The following is a 16,072-nucleotide window of genomic DNA, read 5'->3' on the forward strand; positions in this document are numbered from 1 at the left end:
AAGATAAAGTAAATGTCATTATAAAAAGTGTAAATTATATTAAACAAAAGATTGTTTATACATAGAGTCATAAAAGCCCTTAGCCACAAGTTGGCTAACCGGGCACCCACTCTTTCAAAATAATCCTGTATATAACCAAAAATAAAACTTTTAAATTTTAAATATGGAAAATATATTTTTATGGGAAAAAAAATAATTACATTTTTTAAACAATTATTTTTGTAAAAAAAAAAAGGCTATCGGTCAAACCGGTTTTGAATCGGTTCAAGGCCGGTCCGATCGGTTTTTGACCGGGTTTGATCGGTTCCGAGCGATTTAATAGAAAAATAATTTTATAGATTATTTCGAATCGAACCCGTGACCGATTCGCGATCAAACTGTCCGATTCGGTTTTAAAAATATTGAAATTGATGGCGAAGTAGCTTCCTTGGTTGATATCTTATAAAATAAACATAGATTAAAAAAAAACTCTTCATCTATTTATAGTTAAAAAAAATTAAGTGGTGGATTGTTTATCTCTACTATTATATCTCTACTATTATATAATACTTAAGCATGATAGAAAAACCATTTTTTGAAAACACCATTTTTTCTTTCCTATTTTACCCCTCTTTTTCCATTTCTTCTTTTACATGTAGTCTAACTCTCCACTTCTCACTTGCCACTCACCACTATAACTTCTTTCATCTAAAATATAACTTATCTTATAAAATCATGTTGATTATTGTACACAGGCAAGACATGTGAATCATTTTACTGGTGGATATAAAACATTTGATATGAAGGTGGTAAATGATATCTCGACCTACTCAAATCGTAACTGAAATTAAAAATAAAATTTAAGTGGTGGATGGATCTAAAAGATGTTTTCAGTCCAGTCGGTCCCAACCAAATCCAAAGGAGTCCGTCTCTTTGGGGGCCTGGTAAGGTGAGATTGCGCTGTGATTGATGTGGTAACCAATCACACCACGGCATTTCCATTTTCTTGGCAACTCGAAGAGTACTGAAAATGAATTGGGCCGTGTCTGAGAATTAAGGAGTGAATGATGGTAGGGAGAGTATGTAGTTTTCTGAAACCTTTACCTGCTAAACTAAGTTCTTCACCAGCTCCTTTCGCGCGTTACAATTCAAGAATTAGAGTTTCTGCGGCAGCCCAAATGAAAACTGGTGCCGCCGATGCCGATGCCGATGCCCCACGTCCACCCAAAGTAATTGACTCACATTTGCACGTTTGGGCATCACCTCAACAGGTGTTTTGAATCTTCCAATTATGACCCTTTTTTTTTTTTTCTTCCCTTCCCTTTTTCAGTCGATGAAATGTAGGTGATTGTATTTACGTTGGATCCCTTTCAGGCTGCAGAAAAGTATCCATATTTTCCTGGGCAGGAGCCCACTTTAACTGGCCATGCGGATTTCTTGCTTGAGGTATATATGTGTGATCGACTCGAATGATGGGTGGGATAAAAGCGTAATCTTTATCTTGTACTTGATTCTTTCATATCTGGTTTTCTACAGAACATGGCGGAAGCTGGTGTGGATGGTGCACTCATAGTACAGCCCATTAATCACAAGTTTGATCATTCTTATGTGAGCAGGTTAGTTTCTTGATTTCGTTAATTAAGTGGATCATTTATTTTAACTAAATACCGCTCTTCTTGCATAATAATTATAAATTGTTCCTCTCAATGGAAACACACATACAAAATCATAATAGTTAGAAGCTGCACCACAAGTTTGATTGCGCAGCTTAGTGGCAGTTGTTGGATGGTCTCAAGTTTTCCATACCCTGCCCAAGAATGGATTTTGTGGGCACGATTTTGGCGATTTTCTTTTGAGTAGTTGTTTGTTTTAAGTGTTCATACATTTGTGATACAATTATTAGGACTATAGGTATGGTAATATTGTACAAATCAAATGAATTAATAGAACAGTAATTAGCTGATCAGCACCTAAATCCCACTAATGTCAGTAGACCAAGTGAACCGGTGGTCGACTGGCATACCAAGTAATCAGCTCGAAGAGTCAGCAAATCTGACAGTAGGATCGATTCTTCCAGTAATAAGTTGGTCCATTGAGTTTCAGTCAAGCAGGAAAAACAATTCCTCTTTGTCGTTAAGGACTTCTTAAGTATCAACTGGTAGAAGAAAATTCAGCAAAGAACTAAATCCATTCCTTGCCGGAGAGAATTTAGCTTTGGTTCAGGAGAGAACAAAATCATGTTTCATATTACCAAATCCATTCCAGAAAAAATGAAAAACCCAATTTGGTAGAGGACAAAATATATTTTAATTTTATAAAACATGTTGTTAGCATTAAAACATGTGAGACTCATGGTTTCCATAAAATGAATTCGCCCACTCACACGAGTTTTGAAACCCAGCAACTTTAGACCAATTAAATATGTACTGAATACGATCACTGTAGAATGAACAGAACTGAAATAGAGAAGCAATTTAGCAAATTCAGAGATAATTAAAATACGAATGCTAAAAAATTAGGAGTGTGAATTGTGAAAACCGACTTCATATTTATAGGCTTAAACATGAGGAATTAGTACTTCCCCTAACTCCATGCTAATGGATTTAATATTTATGCACACTCTCTTAGTAATGATGATTAACTACACTTTTCTACTGTTGTAAACATGACAAATGTAGGAAGATGAAGGTTCAATTCCATGAATTTCTTATTAAATTCAATCATAAAACTTAATAGTCAAATTGAACCCTTAATTTGTTTCTCAACACAGTTTCACCAATTTTCAATCCTTGTGGGATTCAAAACATAATTTTATTTGCGGGATTCAAGACATAATTTTCATCCATATAAATGCAACTTTTCAAGTTCAAGTTCAAGTTCATGATAGATGTCAAAAGTGTGCTGATTTGTGTTTTTTTCTAAAAAAAAAAACGACGAGTAGTTTAATGTATCGATGCATAGTCAAATTGCAAACTGTTTAGAAATTAAGATGGCTTATGCAGATGAATATATGTTTGAGCAGTGTTTTGAAAAAACATCCATCAAAATTTGTTGGTTGTTGCCTTGCAAATCCAGCAGAAGATGGAGGGGGCATCAAACAGCTCGAAAATCTGATTACAGAGGTTTTCATTAAACAATGCCATTATCAATGCTCGATTTGTCTCATTATAATATGTGTATATCGAAATGATGTTGATGTAATGTTTTGGTAATGCGTGGTCCATAGGATGGGTATCGTGCTGTGCGCTTCAATCCATATTTGTGGCCATCTGGTCAACTGGTAACCAACGCCTCTAAATTCTATGCAAAGAAATTGTTCAAGATGTTCTTGTGATGTATCTCGGTCCTTTCATCTTGATCTTGTGTGTGTATGTGTCTCAACTATTACAATAAATGAATGATCCTGTCATGGCCTTGCAGATGACAAATGAAGTTGGGAAAGCCATGTTCTCCAAAGCAGGAGAGCTTGGTGTGCCGGTTGGTTTCATCTGCATGAAGGTAATTCTCATCTTATTGGTGAAATGCGATGTTGTTCTGCAAATGCTATACTGCTTATGATTCATTCGTTTGTTCTTCAATTTGGTTGCTTATAATATTAATATTGATTCTCAGGGTCTTGATCTCCATCTTATGGAAATCGAGCAACTGTGCACCGAATTTCCTTCTACTGTTGTGTTGCTCGACCATATCGCCTTCTGTAAACCCCCAACGTAATATATTTTAGTATTTCAAGAATCTGTCCATTCCATGTACTGATCCTCTCCTTTTTATCTTCAATCAGAAACGACAATGAAGCACAACTTTTCTCAAAATTGCTGAACCTCTCCAGGTTTCCGCAGGTAACTTGATGATTATCGAGTCTAATTCATTAATCTTCCACTCCTTTGCTAAAAAAATAAGGATCATATATCTCGTGACACAGGTTTATGTGAAATTCAGTGCCCTATTCAGAGTATCAAGAAACCCACACCCATATGAAGATCTGTCAGATATGTTATCCAAACTCGTTTCTGGATATGGTGCCAACCGTGTCATGTGGGGAAGGTATGCATTTACAAGTTATATCTAGAGAAACACTCCTTGTGTAGTATAAGATATAATGCATCAGACGTATCAAAGTCTCATTCCAGGCTTCAACCATTTACAGCGACTTTCCTTTCGTTGTCTCTGAGTGTGGTTACAAGGAAGCAAAAGAAGCAGTTTGCCATCTCGCCCAACGAGCACACTTGACAACTTCTGAGTTGGAATGGATTTTTGGTGGAACTTTTCAGCACATCTTCAATACCTAACCGTGACAATGTTGGAGTAGAGAAAAAGAACAGTTGCATATCATGTTATCTAATCTAACTAATAAAAGTGTCTTAACATTACAAATTTATCCTCCATACTTCTAAATTTCTTACATGCAGCATTTTTAAAATCCTCTTTTATTTGGGATTGCTTGGGATCTACCTAAGGTGGAATGGCGAAGTCGTGCTTTCACAATTTAGGTCTCTTTCACCGGTTCAAGGCCGGTCTGACCGATTTTTGACCAGGGTTGACTGATTTCGAGTGATTTAATGGAGAAAAATGGTTTTTGATATTATTTCGGACCGAACTCGTGATCAGTCCGATCCATTTTTAAAAAACATTGTGTCTGTGGATACACGTCACTATGAGACAAGCGAGATGTCTTTCTCATTGCAAACTCGTCTCAATCCCGTTTTTATATATCGAGGATTTTTGGGACATAGTCCTCATCCTCGTTTCTATAAATAAATTATATATTAAAAAAATTGATTGTAAAATTATTCAGGATATCTAAAATAAAATAAATATTTTTAACAATCAATTTGTTTTAAGAAAATCAAAACTTGTATTTTAAAGTAAACATATTATATATCAAAATTTTAGCAATAATATATTTTTTAAAAAATATTTCTTAAAATAAATAATAAAATGTACTTGATTAATCTTAATAGTTTATTTGTGTTTATGTAATATAAATAATTCAAATAATATTTTATATTATAAAAAATATATTATTATAAGTTGATGCATTATATATAATGCATAAAAATATAACAAATTAGCGAATACTATTACTCTAATTGCAATGTTTAATATAATTTATATCTTTATTACAAGATTTAATAAAATTTGATAAATACAAAATTTTTACACTTAAATATTATTGTTGTTGTTGTTATCAGGACGAGTTAATGGATAAGGATATCATCTTGATGTCTTCCCTGATGTGATTTAAAAATCTCAAAATCTGAAGTCATACTCAAAAAAACTCCCCCGAATCTATCTCGTATAGGATTTCCCCCGGGCCTAGAATCCACTGGGAAAATTAACATCCCTATGCGACTTTTTATTTTAAGTATCTATGTACTATCTTGTAAGATTATTATTAGTATTTCATGTACTTGTTCATGTTTGAATTATAAAATCGAATAAAATAAATACAAAAACTCTTGTAGAACGGTTTTACGGGTTAATTTTGTGAGACGAATCTTTATTTGAGTTACCGATGAAAAAATATTACTTTTTATGCCAAAAATATTAATTTCTATTGTAAATGTGGGTTGGCTGACTCAACTCTAGGATAAAAATCCTTGAGACCGTCTCACAAAAAACCTACACATAAAATAAATTACCAAACATGGTAAAAAAGATTTAAAAAATATTAATAGTATTTTATTTTTTTATTTGAACGAGTGTCTGATATAATTTTTAAAAGTCACATAAATAAATAAATAATTGAAAAAGAAAAGAACATCAATTGTGTAATGATGAAATTCACATATAAAACTCACATAGAAATAGATAGACTAGACTAGATAATAGATACATAGTCGAGATCTTAAAACTTAAGTTGAATTTATGATTTTTATGTTTTCTATATTCACAGTGTTGTAAAAATCACACACTTCCTTCCGAACCCTTTTGCAGTTCCAATCCAATCAGAAGCTTCAAATTTCAAAAGGAACTATATATGGCCAAATTTAGATAAACCTGATCTTCTTGATCATCAAGTTCTTACATAAGGGACACACTACCTCCTCATTTAACGGTATCACAAACTTCGTAATGTCGCGGACATGACTGGATATGATATGGCACGAACGTTAGAGACAAACAGCTCAACAAGGTAACTAAGATAGATAAATAGACGGCATCTTGTTTCTCAATGCATCTGCATTTTCAGCAAGCAGGCATTACCCGCCACTTATAGGAGGAATAATGGCCAATTCATCTCTGTTTTTCACAACAGCGGACTCAGGGGTATATTCCTCATTCAATGCAAGGACCATACAGCTACGAATTTCTTCCAGGCTTGGATATTTAACAATAAGCTTGTCCAAACAATCATGAGCAGTGCTACCAGCTGAAACGGCCAGCTGCATCTCAGACACTCCAGTTAGATCTCTTGCTCGCGCAAAGAATAAAACCTTGATCTCCACAGAATTATTGCCCTTTCCCTCTTCTTCACCATTAATCTTCTCAGAGATATGTTCCCTCTCCATACACTGCCAAGAGCCAATAACATTCATTAGATCTATATTGATATATAATAGATCCGGCTAAGTAACAGTTCATATAGCCCTATCAGAAAACAAAGGTTCACAAGTATTTATGTGTTTCATAAGTAAGAGTGCAAATGAATCAAATCACTTTGCTAACATTTTAAGTCGACTTGAATATTATTCAATTCGTAATCAAAAGTATAAAAAATATCACCCCAAGCTAAACACATTCAAATATTTATTGAACTGTGTGCGAGGTCAAATTGTTTGATAATTCTAGAATCGCACCCAAGCTATAAGTACTCTATACTTTTTGATAACTAAATATACTTGAAACTAAAGCAATCCACGAGCTTAGGTAAACATTTGAGACATTATTCATATTTCTTGATTAATAAATATGAACCCAAAAAATCGAGCTCAATTTCAAACTAAACTCGAGCTCAAAACAAGCTAATTTTTCATGCTTTGGTGCCAGTTCCAAACCATCTCAATAAATTTTAGCTTTAGCACAAACATAAAAGTACAAGGAGCATTCAGTTCAAACGGATTCATTTTGCTCACCTACTGATAAGCATACAGATACAAATAAAAGCAAAACTTTGAGTACAGTCAGAAAACTGTCCCTTAAAACATACAAACTGAAAATTAGAACAAAACTTAAAGATAGGAAAATCATAAGCTACCAAGCATATGGAGCTTCTATTGAACAAACACATGGTGGACAAAAAACATCATGTTGGAATATCACAAAAAGAAACGTGGAAGCTACAAAATGACGAACGTATTGCGTGTCATTTAAAGGCAACTACTTTCTCCGATACTTTACCAATCGGTGTTCTGCATAGTACTATCATATGCTTACACTATCTGTTGATCTTGATTATATTGGATAAAATCGGCGCCATTATGCAAATAAAAGATTCATGCACACAGTGCATCAAACAGATGCCAGGCACTCCGCCAGAGAGAGGGCGAGGGGTTTTCAGGCCAAAACAAAAATTCCCATATGCCGAACAAGATTACAGATATTAATTACCTCAAAAAATACAAGGGCGACGAGAAGAACGTGTTTCTTGAAGTCGATTTCTGATTTCACAATACCATTCGTTTGAATATCAAAGAAAAATAAAATTGGGATAAGATAAAGAACCCACTTCCCAGATAGAAAATTGGCTGGAGATTAAGCACACCAGAGAATCGCACGAGGATGGAGGTGATTGAGAATGGAAGTCTTTTTTTTTTTTTTTTTTGCGAGGGATTGAGAAGGGAAGTCGAATCTTGAATAAGATGTCAATTCGGGTTGCCAACCGAGTATTTATCGAATAGTTTACGATTGGGTTGGTTCATTTTCTTTTTTTTTTTTGACAGTAAATTTTGTATATTATTAAGAAGGGTTTAAGTTTACGATTGGGTTGGTTCATTTTCTTTTTCTTTTTACTGTAAATTTTGTAATATTATTAAGAAGGGTTTAAGTTTTCTATTACAAGATCTACTAAGTCCGTAACATCCCGACTCTCACACAAAAGAGGAGGGAGATGAAATAATAAAAGAAGCTAGTGTATGCGTTATGATATTAGCCGATCGACGACAATGATTTAACTTAATAAAATGACGAGAAGTCATTAGATCATTCACATCCTTAGCAAGCGCGCCGATATAGCTATAATCCTCTTCTGGGTTGGTTCATTTCCATCCTTGCTAAAAATTATCTATGTTGTGTTTTATTCATGGAATTTTGTTTTTTTTTTCTTTTTGAATTTAATCATATTTTATCGAAATATATAGCATCGGTTATCTTTTTATAAAAAAAATTCGGAAACATATATATATATATATATATTTGTTCTGGTCACATATTACAAGTCTATCCAAAAACGGTGGGCAAAAATCAAAAAACACAAAAGAACAACCACTATACAAAGTTTTAGATGCCAATACATGCATGAGCAACCCATTAATTTCGTCCAAATTATTTGTGTTGTGTTTTAGTTCATCTAAATTTTCTTTTCATTGATTTTATTTATTATATTTCACCACATCGTTGTGACACCGATTGTCCTTTAAATTGGATATTTTTCCCCTCTTAATTATTATGTTGTGTTTTATTCTTATAATTTTTATTGAGTTTTAATCATATTTCATTAGACTCACTCATCCAACATGGTAAAACATTAATGTGATATTAAAAAAATTGATCATGTATCCGAAGTCAAAATAGATGTCAAGATTGTACTCCGACACAAGAATAACAACTTAAATGAAAATTATTTCTTGATTAATAGTATTTGAGCTTGTTTTGCTTTATTTTTTGTTTATAAAATATATAATAATTATACTTCATATTTTGATCACATATATATATATATATATATATTTGTTTAGATTTTAAACTTTGGTAAGTATATATTATTATTATTATTATTATATATTTATATTTAAGGTTTTAAAAATTTTAAAATATATTAATTACTACGTTATATTATTATTTTATACAATACAACAATATTTCGGTCTGATGGTCGGGTTGAATCCATTCGACTTATTAAACCGTTTTTTATGAATTTATCGATTGGATTATGAAATCAATTCACATTCTATATATAAAATTTAAAATAATAGCTTTAAAAATTATAATCCTTCTCACAATAATTTGTTTTACACTGTACTTCTATAAATATTCTAAATTTTATGGCAGCTGCCCCGTAACAATGCAGGCAGTAACTCCATACTGTGGCGGAGGGAGGGATGGTCACATCTCTCTCACTCCCTCTCAAACTTCCAGAGCATTTGCATAGTTTTCATATATTTATTTACGGTAATACAAAGCCATTTTTTTTTCAGGGCCATGGAATATCATAATTCAATTTCTCTAGTGTATATTGGGTTGATAATTGTAGACTTACATGAATTGGAATGTTGGGCTTCTGATAAACAGCAAAATATGACGGGTGGAGTAAAATTTATGGATAAAGGAGGTGAGTGATAAACAAGGACCGCCAATAAAGTTAGAATGGTCTCCTTAGTCCGAAAGTTTTCGTTCAATTGATGTGCTCCACTAAAATCCCCACTTTGGTCGCCTTTTGAGTTTGTTTACAGATACATCTGCTATTATATTACTGGTTTTTAGGTTCTTTTCATCCAAAGCTTGTTTCTTATTCTAGAAATAATTTTATAATATTTTTTCCAGGAGCTAGTGTTGAGGGATAATCAGCTGAAGCAAATTCCAGATGTTGGCATATTCAAGATGCTTCTGGTCTTTGATGTTTCGTTTAACGAGATTTCGACGCTTAATGGATTGTCCAGAGTCTCGAACACACTCAAAGAACTTTATGTTTCTAAAAACGAAGTTACTAAAATGGAAGAGATTGAGCACTTCCATGAGCTGCAAATTCTTGAACTTGGATCCAACAAATTACGGGTTAGGTCATCTTCCTTATGATAATAAATTCAGTTAGCCATCCTAATGCTAAAACCACGAAGGAATATCAAAATATTGATGAGTTTAGCTGAAGCTTTTATCAAGCAACTTGGAATAAATATCTCATAAGTCATAAGATGGTAAGTCACAGAGAAACTGTAAATGTATTTGGATATAAAATTTTAAAGAATTCATATTCATGTTAGAAAGTGTTGGTTGAACTAAATACATTTTAAGATCTTAAAAATGACTAGGGGCTTCGATGCTTCATCAGTTTTAAGAACATTATAGACCCTTTTAAACTTTTTACCTAGTTTCCAATTCCCTCCAACAGCATATTATAGATTTTAAGTGAAGCATTGAATCCTCTAGATCATAAACTATGACCATTTCCAGTGTTGTGTTTTTGGCTCTTAGAGAGGCCCTTCATTGAACCCAAGAAATCATCATCTTCAACAGATATAACGAGCGAAATTGCTCTGGGTTGAGTAAATTGATTTCTTTTCTCAATTTGTGAAATAAATATAGGAAATGAGGATTTATATAACAAGATAAAGTTCACCTTTCTTTCTTAAGTAAATGTTTTTGCTTGAATTCCAAACAGACATGCTTTGCGATTAAGTCCTGTTGGTTCAAATCTCTGAACTTCAAATCCTCAGCAGTCCAAACTTTCTTGCATTAATTTGAAATTGTCTGTCTTTTTATAGAACAGTCATACCTCTTGGGTATTCTCTACCTAGGCATTGTTAAATTATCGAAGGAACAGTAGATGTCGGCTGTCCTTTATTTGTTTTTGAAAATTTTGTATCTGTTTATGAACTATGTTTAATTGTCAGGTAATGGAGAATTTACAAAACTTATCTACTTTGCAAGAGCTTTGGCTAGGGCGCAATCGAATTCGTGCAATCAATCTATGTGGGTTAAAATGCATTAAGAAGCTTAGTCTTCAGAGTAATCGATTAACTTCGATGACAGGACTTGAGGTTGCTTTTATTAGCTTCATACGATGTAATGGTTGAGGATTTTGTTTCTAATTCCAAAATCCCTCTCCCTAATTAATGACACCGTACTATTTTATGTTTTGATTTCTGTGATGTCTAGGAATGTGTTGCACTTGAAGAATTATACTTGATGTCTAGGAATGTGTTGCGCTCAACGACGTGAATAACTTATAAAATGATGAAACGATCATTACTAAAACATTTGATAATTAGAAAAGTTTATTTAATTTTGATTAAACTTAAATAGGTCTGCTCATTTTTTCAATTAGAACGATTTGTGTTTGTCCATAGAACTGAGTGGCCTCCACTGGCTCCACGTATATATCCAAACGAATTAAAATAAATTGGTAACCGCCCTACCAAAATTTTTAACTAAAAAATCGAACTTGTATTAAAAAATATAATATAAATTAAAGTAAATTTAAATTATATGTGTTTAAAAAATAAAATATAAATTTAAAAAAAAAACACAATAGAGACCCCCCTCAGTTCTATGGACAAACACAAATCAGTCTAATTAAAAAATCGAGTAGACTTATTTAAGTTTAATCAAAATTAAATAAACCTGTTTAATTATTAAATGTTTTAGTAAATATAGACGTTTCATCGTTTTATAAGTTATTCACGTCGTTGAGTGCAAGAACAAATACTGACAACAAATATATTTGTTAGAATATAATTAAATAATTCATGAATTTGATTTAAAATTTAGGGAAAATTGCGTTTTTGGTCCTGTATGTTTGTCACTTTGCGATTTCAGTCCTTTATATTTTTATATTTCAATTTTAGTCCGCTATTTTTATTTTTTTGGCAATTTTAGTCCTTTTTCCGACGTGGCGCTGACGTGGCACCAATTCAGTGCTGATGTGGAGCTGACATGTACAGTGCCACGTAAGCATTTTTGAATAAAAGAGACCGAAATTGCCAAAAATCAGAATATGCAGGACTAAAACTGAAATGTGAAAACATAGAGAATCAAAATCGCAAAATAACAAACATACAGGACTAAATTTGCAATTTTCCCTAAAATTTATATCAAACACATAGAAAAAAATTATTACTTTTGTGTCATTTGAAATTATATTTTCTACAAAAATAATTATGTTACATTTTTAGACAAAACACAGAAGAAAAGGATAGGCTGTATCCTTTTAAGTTCTGTTTTGACTTATAAATAACACAATTTTTGAGTCATAAGTTTTCTATAACCTATCAATATATTATTTTATTAAAAAGCAATTATTTTATTCCATAAATTATTTATTTATAAAATTATTAAGTAAAAGAAAAATTCATGCTTAATATTATTAAAATTTAATTTTATGCTTAGAAACAAGGAACTTAAGTAATTCTAATAACATAATTAGTTAAATTAAATACTATGTGTATGTTACGTATTCTTATTTTAAAAAATACTAAATTTTTACCCTTTTATTTTTATATTTTAAAAAAGGATAATTCAAGTACTGATAAATTGTTCTATTTTTTAAATGAAACTGTAGCATTCATGCACCCTCTATATATCTCGCTTGACATTATTTATTGAATTGTAGCATGCACGCTCAAATTTTTGTATGTTTGTATTTATTTTTATTTTTGCGAGAAGGGGAAAAACGCGAAGAATAATTTTAAAAGTGGATTTTTTTTAAATTGTAAATAAATCAATTAATTTTATAAGACATTTTCATAAATTAATAATTATCCATAGACAACAGGAAACTAACATTTTATTAAATAATAATCCACATTAAAGATAAAATAATAGGGTTTTTTTACGGTAGAACAATTGGTGTATATATATTTTTTTAAAATTGTAAATAAATCAATTAATTTTATAAGACATTTTCGTAAATTAATAATTATCCATAGACAACAGGAAACTAACATTTTATTAAATAATAATCCACATTAAAGATAAAATAATATGGTTTTTTTACGGTTGGTGTATATATATTTTTTTAAATTTTAAAATGGGTAATATAATTCCCAATCAAAATTACCTTTTAATATATTAATAAGGTTTCCTCAACCCAGATAGAATGGATAAAAGCCAATAATTCAAGAACGTCTAATAGAAAAAGCTAGCATTGGAAATTTACTAGGATTCCTGATACATTGATACTACGACTGCTCTATATATATAATAAACCATGCATATATCGTTCATTTACATAATAAACGGAAATTCAACAGCCTATATATATATAAATCTAGAAGCCAGAAGAGTATTTGGAAAATTTATCATTGTCTACAACATATAATATTCAATGGAGCTCGATCGGATGATTCAGTTCAATATCATTAGGTTCCCGCATCCACGCCGATCTTGTTCAGGAGAAGGAGACGAGAGATCAGCGCAGGCAATTTTGTGCCGATGGAGACATCCAGCCAACGGACTTGTGGCGGTAAATTGTGACGCATCGTATCGTGCCTGGAATGATACTGGAGGCTATGGTATAATTATCAGAGATGATATGGGAAGAGTGAAGATGACGAAAGCTTCTCGGTTTCGAATGAGTTGTGCGATTGACAAACAGAAAGCATCAAGAATGGAGTATGGAGTCAAGGTGTTGATGCTCGAGATGATTGCTATTCGAGACGGGCTTCGGCTTTCAAAGAGTTTAGGATTCATGGCGGTAGAGGTGCGATCCGACTCCAAGACCGCAATCGCCATCTTGATCGGGCAAGCCCCATGCCCCGATCATGTTGGAGTTGCGTTTGTTTCCCGTTCTTGGCTTCATCTTCGTGTACAGAGAATGCAACAGAGCAGCAGATTTCCTATCTAAATTCGTCACGGGAGACGGAGAAAAGTGCATGGATTGGTCGGAACTGCCTCAAGCTTTACACCAAATAGTATTAGAGGATGCTTTAGGCTTGTTGATTGAAAGACTACCAAAATAATCAATCAATTATCAAATTTTTACATTGTAGCTAGCTAGTACGTTGTTACAATTTTTAGTTTGTATCTTCCTTCAATAAGCAAAATATTCTCAGAATTATATATTTTCAAGGATGCATGCATGTTTTTGTTGTTCCCCATTCTAATCTTAATGAATATTTGGATTCTTTCTTGATTAAAAAAAAATATGTGATTTCTAAGTTCAATTATATATTTAATTATTTGATCTATTTTTATCCATGATAAAAATATCATTATTATGAATATACAAATTATGTGCCACTATAAAGATAATAAATGGGTCCAAATTTATTTGATTCAATAAAATTCAGTTTCTATATTATACAATACAAAATCGCTTGGAGTCTCGCATGGAAATAGCTCTTGTTTCATCTGTAGATCTTTCCCCGCAACCCATATTCCTGCTAATGGATTTATACACACTCTCCTAGTAATGATTAACTACACTTTTCTACTGTTGTAAACATGACAAACGTTGGAAGATGATGGTTCAATTCCATGAGTTTCTTATTAAATTCAATCATAAAATTGAATAGTCAAATTGAACCCTTAATTTGTTTCTCAACACAGTTTCACTGGGATTCAAAACATAATTTACTTTGTGGGATTCAAGACATAATTTTCATCCATATAAATGCAACTTTTCAAATTCAAGTTCATGGTAGATGTCAAGTGTGCTGATTTGCTTCTTTTAAAAAAAACGACGAGTAGTTTAATGTATCGTTGCACTTAGGATGTATATATATATATGATAGTCAAATTGCAAACTGTTTAGAAATTAAGATGGCTTATGCATATGAATATATAAATGATCCTTTCATGGCCTTAGCTTGCAGATGACAAATGAAGTTGGGAAAGCCATGTTCTCCAAAGCAGGAGAGCTTGGTGTGCCGGTTGGTTTCATCTGCATGAAGGTACTTCTCATCTTATTGGTGAAATGCAATGTTGTTCTGCAAATGCTATACTGCTTATGATTCATTCATTTGTTCTTCAATTTGGTTGCTTATAATATTAATATTGATTTTCAGGGTCTTGATCTCCATCTTATGGAAATCGAGCAACTGTGCACTGAATTTCATTCATCTTCCAGTCCTTTGCTAAAAAAATAAGGATCGTATACTTTTGACACAGGTTTATGTGAAATTCAGTGCCTTGTTCAGAGTATCAAGAAACCCATACCCATATGAAGATCTATCCGATACGTTATCCAAACTCGTTTCCTCATATTTTGCCAACCGTGTCATGTGGGGAAGGTATGCATTTACAAGTTATATCTAGAGAAACACTTCTTGTATTGTATAAGATATAATGCATCAGACGTATCAAAGTCTCATTCCAGGCTTCAACCATTTACAGCGACTTTCCTTTCGTTGTCTCTGAGTGTGGTTACAAGGAAGCAAAAGAAGCAGTTTGCCATCTCGCCCAACGAGCACACTTGACAACTTCTGAGTTGGAATGGATTTTTGGTGGAACTTTTCAGCACATCTTCAATACCTAACCGTGACAATGTTGGAGTATAGAAAAAGAACAGTGGCATATCATGTTATCTAACTAATAAAAGTGTCTTAACATTACAAGTTTATCCTCCATACTTCTAAATTTCTTACATGCAGCATTTTTAAATCCTCTTTTATTTGGGATAATACATTTTTCTTCCGGATTGCTAAGATTAAATTGTATGACACATTCACATTCCACAACTATCCCCAAATCAAGATTATGACTTTATGCAGTGAAATCACATACACTAATGAACCATAAACAGTAACCAAATCTGTGGCCATGAACCATATAAAACAAAATTATCAGTATCACAATGGACGCAACAAATCAATTCAAAATACCAAAAAAACCACACTTTTTACTTTCTTCAACTCTCAGACTCCAATGGGATCCCCAGCTCCTGCGGCACTTCGGCACCATCTTTGGGCCTAGAGCGACCGGGCGCAGGGACGGCCCAGAACGTCTTGTTCTTGCTAACGGGGCGGCCTTTTTCCAGCTGAACAAAGTCCCCAACTTGGAACTGGTTCAACGGATCATGGGCCTGGAATGTCTTCTTCTTCCTCACACGGCGCTTGTACTTTGGGTGTGGGGCTAAACGTAGAACCTCCACGCCCACGGTCTTGTCATTGGTGTTGCAGACGACTTTCCCTTGCATCGTCCTCATGGCTCTGATTACAGGCCATATATGAATCTCAATATATATATATATATAGATAATTAGCTAACTACTAATTTA

At 32.8% G+C, this 16,072-nt stretch overlaps 2 protein-coding genes and 1 long non-coding RNA gene across 6 annotated transcripts; 2 read left to right on the forward strand and 1 right to left on the reverse strand.

Moving 5' to 3' along the window:
• Positions 1–826: 826 nt before the first annotated feature.
• On the forward strand, positions 827–15,332 carry LOC140891638 (uncharacterized). 2 transcript variants are annotated; one of them, XM_073300231.1, is made up of 10 exons: positions 827–1,250; positions 1,354–1,425; positions 1,516–1,595; positions 3,002–3,101; positions 3,206–3,259; positions 3,400–3,477; positions 3,592–3,689; positions 3,761–3,818; positions 14,965–15,086; positions 15,190–15,332. In XM_073300231.1, the coding sequence occupies exons 1-10, from the start codon at positions 1,044–1,046 to the stop codon at positions 15,329–15,331; spliced, it is 1,011 nt and encodes a 336-aa protein (XP_073156332.1). In that variant the 5' UTR covers positions 827–1,043; the 3' UTR covers position 15,332. The 2 variants fall into 2 exon arrangements, with proteins under 2 accessions (XP_073156332.1, XP_073156331.1); XM_073300230.1 differs by lacking the exons at positions 14,965–15,086; positions 15,190–15,332 and adding exons at positions 3,902–4,023; positions 4,127–4,396.
• Positions 5,940–7,781, reverse strand: LOC140892689 (molybdopterin synthase sulfur carrier subunit). Its single transcript, XM_073301648.1, has 2 exons — positions 7,531–7,781; positions 5,940–6,494 (listed from the first exon to the last, which is right to left on the reverse strand). Exon 2 carries the CDS (start codon positions 6,489–6,491, stop codon positions 6,183–6,185), a length of 309 nt encoding a protein of 102 aa, XP_073157749.1. The 5' UTR covers positions 6,492–6,494; positions 7,531–7,781; the 3' UTR covers positions 5,940–6,182.
• Positions 9,343–11,044, forward strand: LOC140893030 (uncharacterized). Of its 3 annotated transcripts, XR_012152981.1 has the most exons (4): positions 9,343–9,469; positions 9,682–9,912; positions 10,749–10,895; positions 11,014–11,044. It is a non-coding gene; the product is annotated as an uncharacterized lncRNA (long non-coding RNA). The 3 variants fall into 3 exon arrangements; XR_012152980.1 differs by lacking the exon at positions 11,014–11,044 and having other exon boundaries at positions 10,749–11,006; XR_012152982.1 differs by lacking the exons at positions 9,343–9,469; positions 11,014–11,044 and adding an exon at positions 9,535–9,578 and having other exon boundaries at positions 10,749–11,006.
• Positions 15,333–16,072: the final 740 nt, after the last annotated feature.

Source organism: Henckelia pumila, chromosome 3 (genome assembly GCF_033568475.1).
Source record: "Henckelia pumila isolate YLH828 chromosome 3, ASM3356847v2, whole genome shotgun sequence".
Classification (NCBI taxonomy): domain Eukaryota; kingdom Viridiplantae; phylum Streptophyta; class Magnoliopsida; order Lamiales; family Gesneriaceae; genus Henckelia; species Henckelia pumila.

Coding starts and splice junctions, on each gene's coding strand:
- LOC140891638 (XM_073300231.1), top strand. CDS start 1,044: ATGATGGTAGGGAGAGTATGTAGTTTTCTGAAACCTTTACCTGCTAAA. Junction 3,102..3,205: donor TCGAAAATCTGATTACAGAG/GTTTTCATTAAA, acceptor CGTGGTCCATAG/GATGGGTATCGTGCTGTGCG. Junction 3,260..3,399: donor TGTGGCCATCTGGTCAACTG/GTAACCAACGCC, acceptor ATGGCCTTGCAG/ATGACAAATGAAGTTGGGAA.
- LOC140892689 (XM_073301648.1), bottom strand. CDS start 6,491: ATGGAGAGGGAACATATCTCTGAGAAGATTAATGGTGAAGAAGAGGGA.